The sequence below is a fragment of the Nicotiana sylvestris genome, chromosome 1, assembly GCF_000393655.2.
Source record: "Nicotiana sylvestris chromosome 1, ASM39365v2, whole genome shotgun sequence".
Lineage (NCBI taxonomy): Eukaryota > Viridiplantae > Streptophyta > Magnoliopsida > Solanales > Solanaceae > Nicotiana > Nicotiana sylvestris.
Window position 1 is genome coordinate 125352926 of NC_091057.1, and position 8026 is coordinate 125360951.

The following is an 8026-nucleotide window of genomic DNA, read 5'->3' on the forward strand; positions in this document are numbered from 1 at the left end:
TTTTATCTAATTCTATGTTTTAAACTGATTTGTTCGCCGCGTCATTTTAATCTTAAAAGACCAATCAAGTATGTGTAAGTCATGCTATACTAATTGCTATTTGATTCACGGGGTTTCATGTGAGCCTTACATATCTACTGGTTAACCCCTCTATTTGTTACTTGTTTTGTATATCGAAACTAGTATTTTATCCTTTTAAACTCCATATATGCCTTCATCCCCTTCTTTCCTTTAGGATTAGAAGTCCTAGGACTCCTTTTCTCCTTCTTTAGTTACTAATATTTTTCTTAAATTAATGTTTTCTTCAACTAAGCTTTCTCTTTTCAAAATCACTTGCGTCCTTCTTCTTTCAAATTTTTTTAACTTGTTATACTTCCTATGTGCAAACTTTGCTTGTTTATTCATACTCCTCTTAAAGTCATAACTAAGCACGGCCGGGAACCACACTAGTGGATCTTGAGGGGTGCCTAACACCTTCCCCTCGAGATAATCTCAAGCCCTTACCCGAACTCTGGTTTATCTTTCAAAAATTAAAAGTGTCCTAATGCACTATAATCATTAGGTGGTGACTCTTCAAATTCCATAACCCGATTCCTCAAAAGGGGAATAAGAGTTATTTTGTCCATAATGTCGTAAACCCGATTTCGCCTTCTTTTAGGAGGGAAAAAGGGGGGCGTCGACAGCATGGCGACTCTGCTGGGGGTTTTTCTTTAAGGCTTTTACCATTACGTGTTTTTTATGACTTTATTGCTTCCTTTATTACCTTTATTTCATGCTTTTAATCATTTCTCCATGAATACTAACTTGACTCTTCGTGTTTTCTTTTCCTTTAATTGCTTTCCCCTTTACTACTTTACCATTATCTCAATTCCGTTTTCATTTTCGAGCATTTATTGTAATCTTTACTTTATGAACGTGAAAATACATGTAATTTGTTTCATTATTGTAATTGCATCTCTCAACATCATATCCCACTCGTGCCAAAACAAATCCTATAGCAACGCTTATAATGAGTGGTTGCGCCCTTCCGATATCATAGCCCCTAAATGTGGCAAAGGCATATTTGTGGTAAAAACAGTCGATCAACGGTGTAGTCGACGGTTCCGCGCCTTTCCCTCTTGAGTTGTCCGCTCAAGGGTACCTTGTCTAGCACTTCAAAGTAGAAACCTTACTCTATTAAACTGTTCATGCATCATGGTCAAACCTAGCCGAGTCAGTTATGTTGTCCGCATAATGACTCATTAATATAGCCTTGTCCAAAGTCCATCGGGTTTCCCTAAAACCCAAACGGACAGCTACATGTTCTGTGCATTTATTTGGAGAACTAAATGCTTTTTATGCTGATTATTGATATTAAATATTCGAGTCCGGTGGGGGTGAGTTCTTAACCCTTTTTTGTTTTGCAGAAAATAAATGACAAAGTTCCTGACTTCAGTATGGTAAACATGTCTTCACTCTTGCAGACTTGGTGGAGAAACCTCCCATCGAGCAACCAAATCAACGAGTGGAAGGAGAGAGTCACCAAGTCTAGTAAGAAGATAGAATACCTGGAGTACAGCTTGCTGGAATTGGAAGGGAAAGTGAGGAAAAGAGTATTCGACTGTCAAAATGTTGAGAAAGGCAAAGGAGAACGTCTGGCGATAGCGTTTTTACTGGAAAATTTGCGCGAGCTGGAGGTCTTGATCAGCGAGAACATTCAACCTGAAGGAGGTCCTTCTGGGGCCAAGTAGTTAGGAGTGTTTCTTTTCGCTCATAATGTAATAAGGCCACTGGCCATTAGTGATATTTTTATCATTCAGTTGTTTTAAGACTCGTCTTGTTTTTATCAATAAAATGAGGCATTTAGCATTATAAGTTCTCCAAATTTAATTTGTCGCTAGGCTTACCTCGGGCACAACGAGGCACCCAAATTAGGAAGCGATTTATATTCCATCACAATGTGTTTAAATATTGCAATATTATTTATCAGAATCCGCGCTAACTTTTTACCTTTTTGTTTTTTTTTCTTTTTATTCCCCTCCCCAAAGGTTAGTTCGTGCATTCTGGCACCATCAGCATACTCAACAAGATCCAAGGGTCCTCCACCTCCTCCTCCTCCAAGTCCTACCAGAAACAGGAACAAAGGCAAAATGGGAGATACAAGTGCTAGAAAGGAAATCGAGGAAACCTCTCAGAACGCTTCAACCACTAAGGAAACTGCTGCTCATCTTGAGCAAACTTTGCTGAGATTTCGAGAAGAATTGGAACAAGTTCGAAACCTGGCAAGTCTGTCAATCACTCTTGCCGCTGCTGATGCCAACAACCAGAACCATACTACACCACCAGCACAACTCGCTCATGGCTAAGCCTACAACACCTGCAACAACACTCCACTGCACGTTCCTGAAACACAAAATACCAAAAAAGACCATAACACTCCAATCTTTGTGGACACCATGCCACATTACAGTCAGCCAATCACCAGTGCAATCGAGACAGATGACAAGAGCTCCCTCATTCAGAATTTGGCCGCTGAGATCAAGAAGTTGACTACCCGGGTCCAAGATTTCGAAGGTAACAAAATTGTTGAAGGGTTAAATTACGAAGATCTCTGTGTTCAGCCAGATGTTGAGCTCCCAGAAGGGTACAAACCTCCCAAGTTCGAACTATTCGACGGTACAGGTGATCCTAGGGTCCACCTCAGAATGTATTGTGATAAGCTGGTAGGAGTCGGAAGGGACGAGAAGATTCGCATGAAGCTGTTCATGAGGAGTTTGAAGGGTGATGCTTTATCATGGTATATTAGCCAGGATGCAAAAAAATGGACTAGTTGGGTGAACATGGCGTCTGACTTTATGGATCGATTTAGGTTCAACACTAAGAACGCACCACATGTGTTCTATATCCAGAATCTCAAGAAGAAGCCCACAGAGACCTTTCGCGAGTATGCTACTCGTTGGAGGTCAGAAGCTGCTAAGGTCAAACCGGCCTTGGAGGAAGAACAAATGAACAGGTTCTTCGTCCGTGCTCAGGATCCGCAGTACTACGAGAGGCTGATGCTAATAGAGGGCCAAAAGTTCTTCGACATCATCAAGTTGGGAGAAAGAATCGAAGAAGGCATAAAAAATGGTATGGTCACTAACCTCGAGGCATTGCAAGCTACCAACAAGGCTTTACAGTCTGGTGGCTCATCAAAGAAAAATGATGTGAATTCTGTGATGGCTGCGCAAAGGAACAACTCCCCTATGAAGTACCAAACCTATCCCTCAGCTCCACTCACATATCAACCTACCCTAAATTACCAAGAACCATCACCTACCTACCAAATTCCATCACCTGCTCCACCACCTACGTATGAACCCGCTTCACACAGATATTCCCAATCCGCACCTATATACCAAGCATATAACTCCCAACCTTCTCACTACCCATCACCTCCTACCCGTCAAAACTTCCCACGACCTAGACCAAACTTTGACTGCAAACCTCCCAGACAATATACCGCCATAGCCGAGCCAATTGACCAATTATATCAAAAACTTAAGGCAACTGGTTACGTTACCCTTATCCCAGCCGTAACTCCAGAAAATCCTTCCCAGTGGATCAACCCAAACAAGACTTGCGCATACCATTCCGGGATGAAGGGCCATACCATCGACGAGTGTCGCTCGTTAAAAGACAAGATTCAGAACCTGATTGACAACAAGATCATTATAGCAAAGGAGCCTGCTCCTAATGTCCGCAACAACCCTCTACCTGACCACGAGGGTAAAGGCATCCACATGATCGAGATCGAAGATGATTGGGACCACAAGGGGTCAATCGGGTTGATAGCTGAAGGAGACGAGCCTAAGAAGCCAATAGTTACTCTCAATCCCATTGTTGTCCAGATTCAGCCCTCTGAGGGCGATGTGGTAAACGTGTCCGTACCACTCGAGTTTGAAACACCACCTTCAAAGGCGCCAAAACTAATTGAGGTTGAGTTCGGAGTTCCAAGAGCGCCTATGCCATTTGAAGTTACTGTGTTACCTCCTAAGGCACCAATTCCAGTCTCCATGACAGACGTAACCCCGTTCAAGACAAATGCTATACCTTGGGATTACACCGCTGAGGCTAGAAGGAAGGGAAAGACATATACTGGGGAAGCGATTGCCGCACAGGGCATGACCAGGACAGGCAGGGTATACACCCCGGAACACTTGGCTGAGTCCAGCAAGCAGGCCTCCGGGCGAGCTGTTGAAACTGGACCTGATGACCTTTGGAGGAAGGTACAGGCCAAAGAGTACTCGGTCGTCGAGCAACTGAACAAAACGCAAGCACAGATTTCTATTCTGGCTCTTCTACAAAGCTCAGAGGCACATAAAAACGCCTTAATAAAAGTACTGAGTGAAGCTTATGTTCCCAGCAACATAACAGGAGGCGAAATAGCAAACATGGTGGGGCATGTACTAGAAAGCCATAAGATTACCTTCCATGAAGATGAATTACCGCCAGAAGGGCTTGGTCACAACAAAGCATTGCACATCACTGCGCAATGCGAGGATCACTTTGTCACCAGGATTCTAGTCGACGGGGGATCCAGCCTCAACATTTGTCCGTTGGTAACTCTCAGGACATTGGGTAAGGGATTGCACGAGATCAAAGACGGGGCTATCAGTGTCAAAGCTTTTGATGGATCTCAGAGGTCCAACATTGGAGAAATTAGCTTATGCCTGCAGATGGGACCCACCTTGTTCGATGTCGAGTTCCAAGTCATTGATGTACCAGCGTCCTACAATTTGTTGCTAGGACGACCCTGGATCCACGCCGCTGGGTATGTGGTGTCAACTTTGCATCAGGCTGTAAAATTTGAATGGAATCATCAGGAAGTAATCATTCATGGCGACGGTAGCAACCCTATATATAGTCACCAGGCCATCCCGATGATCGAAGGTAGAAGGAAAATCGTTGGAGAAACATACCATCACATCGAGCGAGTCAACGCCATAGACAAAGACAAGTGGTGGGATAACAAAATTGAGAGCATCCTGAATTGGAGCAGGTATGAACCCGGAAAAGGACTTGGCAAGAACCTGTAGGGTATCACCAAACCTATCAAGCTGAAGAAGCACGGTACCACTTTTGGCCTAGGGTATGAGTACACTTGGGAAGAGTTCAACCACTGGTCACCCCCATGGCGCGGACCATACCATTCGCTGGAGCACCCTATACCTCAGTTGGAGCAGATTTTTCAGCCAACCGACACTTTGTACGGATCAGAGGAAGACGAGGCACTAGCAGCAATACAGAACCTGTTTCTGGAAGATGATATGGATTGTTGTGTTATCTTCGAGGAGGAAGTGGATGAAGGCCCTTCCATTCAAGCTATGAACCAAGGAGATCCCCTCGCCAATTGGTCAATCAGGACCACCAGTGCCCGGAGAGCCTCGGGGTAGCAAGGCTAAACGACGCATATGCATCACACTTTACTTTAGTTTATTTTACTTCTTCGCATTGTCTTTACTTTTGAAAAAGAGCTCCGATGTTTTAAACGATTATGAAAAAGCATTTTCCAAGTTTATCTTTACGTTTTGCTCTCATTTATTTTCTATACCATTTACTTTATTTTACACAGCATTACTATTACATATCTTGATGATGAACCAACGACTGTGACTTGCAACGAGATAGTGCGACAAACGGATATAGACTCAGAAGAGGATGAGATACCAGAAGAGGTTGTCAGGGAGGTCAAGAATTTCGAGAACAAGCCCAAGTCTAACTTAGACGAAACTGAGGTCATCAATTTGGGGAACACAGAAAATGTCAAGGAAACGCGTATGAACGTACACTTGTCACCACCAGAAAAGGAAGAATACACCGACTTTTTGAAAGAATATGACGATATATTCGCTTGGTCATATGATGATATGACCGGTCTCAGCACATCCATCGTGGCCCACAAGCTGCCGACAGATCCGGCATGCCCACCGGTCAAACAGAAACTCAGAAAGTTCAAGCCAGACATGAGTTTGAAAATCAAAGAAGAGGTCACCAAGCAAGTCAAAGCCAGGGTTCTCAAAGTAGTTGAGTATCCAACATGGTTAGCCAACGTTGTGCCGGTACCGAAGAAGGATGGGAAGTTTAGAGTCTGTATCGACTACCGGGATCTCAACCGGACCAGTCCTAAGGATGATTTCCCTTTACCAAATATACACATACTGATTGATAACTGCAGCAAACATGAGCTCTAGTCATTCGTTGATTGTTTTGCTGGATACCACCAGATATGGATGGATGAAGAAGATGCAGAGAAAATGGCATTCATTACGCCGTGGGGAATGTACTATTACAGAATGATGCCATTCGGTTTAAAGAATGCTGGTGCTACCTACATGAGAGCCATGACCACAATCTTTCATGATATGATACATAAAGAGATCGAGGTGTATATGGACGACGTCATCATTAAATCCAGGAAAGCTGCAGATCACATGGGAAATTTGAGAAAATTCTTCAACAGACTGAGGAGATACAACTTAAAATTGAATCCTGCCAAGTGTGCGTTCGGGGTCCCAGCCGGAAAGTTATTGGGTTTCGTTGTGAGTCTCCGGGGAATAGAATTGGACCCGTCAAAGGTCAAAGCCATTCAAGAGTTGCCACCGCCAAAGAACAAGAAAGATGTAATGAGTTTTCTGGGAAGGCTCAACTATATCAGCCGATTCATAGCTCAGTCCACTGTCATTTGTGAACCCATCTTCAAGATGCTAAAGAAGGATGCCTCCACTAAATGGACTGATGATTGTCAAAAGGCCTTCGACAGAATCAAGGAATACTTGTCGACACCTCCAGTCTTGGTTCCACCCGAGCCAGGGAGACCCCTATTGCTTTATCTTGCAGTGTTGGATGGGGCATTTGGTTGTGTTTTGGGACAAAGTGATGAGGCGGAAAGAAAGGATCAAGTCATCTATTACCTCAGAAAGAAGTTTACCCCGTACGAGGCTCGGTATTCCTTATTAGAGCGCACTTGTTGCGCCCTAACCTGGGTGGCTCAGAAATTGAGACACTATTTCTATGCTTACACCACTTATCTCATATCCAGGATGGATCCATTGAAGTATACCTTTCAGAAGCCCATGCCTACCGGTAAGCTTGCCAAGTGGCAGATACTGTTAAGGAATTTGACATCGTTTATGTTACCCAGAGGGCAGTCAAAGGACAAGCCTTGGCAGATCACCTTGCCGAGAATCCTGTAGGAGGAGAATACGAACCTCTAAAGACGTATTTTCCTGATGAGGAGATAGCCTTCATAGAAGAAGACATTACAGAATCCTATGACGACTAGAGGATGTTTTTCGACAGAGCCGCAAATTTCAAAGGAGTTGGCATAGGAGCAGTCCTGGTATCAGAAACCGGTCAACATTACCCGGTATCCGCCAAGCTCAGGTTCCCGTGCACCAACAACATGGCCGAATATGAAGCCTGCATTCTAGGGATTAAACTGGCCATTGATATGAACGTTCAAGAGTTACTAGTAATCGGAGACTCGGACCTACTCATACATCAGGTTCGAGAAGAATGGGCAACCAAGAATCCCAAGATACTCCCTTATCTACATCACATACAGGAATTGAGAAAGAGGTTTAGGAAGACGGAATTCCAGCATATTCCCAGGGTAAAAAATGAGTTCGCCGATGCACTGGCCACTTTGTCATCTATGATTCAACATCCAGATACAAACTTTATTGACCCCATCCAGGTCAAGATTCACGACCAACCAGCTTATTGTACTCACGTCGAAGAAGAAGCCGACGGGAAACCTTGCTTCAACGATATCATAAATACCTGACAACAGGAGAGTGCCCAGAGCTTGCCAATGCTACTCAGAAACGGACACTTCGGAGATTATCCAACAACTTCTTTCACAGCGGGGGAATCCTGTATAGGAGGACTCCCGATATGGGATTATTAAGATGTGTCGAGGCAAGAGAAGCAACCAAACTATTGGAGTAAGTGCACGCAGGGACCTGTGGACCGCATATGAATGGTTTCGTCTTGGCAAAGAAGA

The 8026-nt window shown here is 43.9% G+C and overlaps 1 protein-coding gene across 1 annotated transcript; it reads left to right on the forward strand.

Annotated features, from left to right (window-relative positions):
- Window positions 1–2435: 2435 nt before the first annotated feature.
- Window positions 2436–6212, forward strand: LOC138874429 (uncharacterized). The gene is made up of 3 exons (XM_070152825.1): window positions 2436–3185; window positions 3687–5020; window positions 5594–6212. The coding sequence occupies exons 1-3, from the start codon at window positions 2436–2438 to the stop codon at window positions 6210–6212; spliced, it is 2703 nt and encodes a 900-aa protein (XP_070008926.1).
- Window positions 6213–8026: the final 1814 nt, after the last annotated feature.

Coding starts and splice junctions, on each gene's coding strand:
- LOC138874429 (XM_070152825.1), top strand. CDS start 2,436: ATGCCACATTACAGTCAGCCAATCACCAGTGCAATCGAGACAGATGAC. Junction 3,186..3,686: donor GCTCATCAAAGAAAAATGAT/GTGAATTCTGTG, acceptor ATTGACAACAAG/ATCATTATAGCAAAGGAGCC. Junction 5,021..5,593: donor AGCATCCTGAATTGGAGCAG/GTATGAACCCGG, acceptor TATTTTACACAG/CATTACTATTACATATCTTG.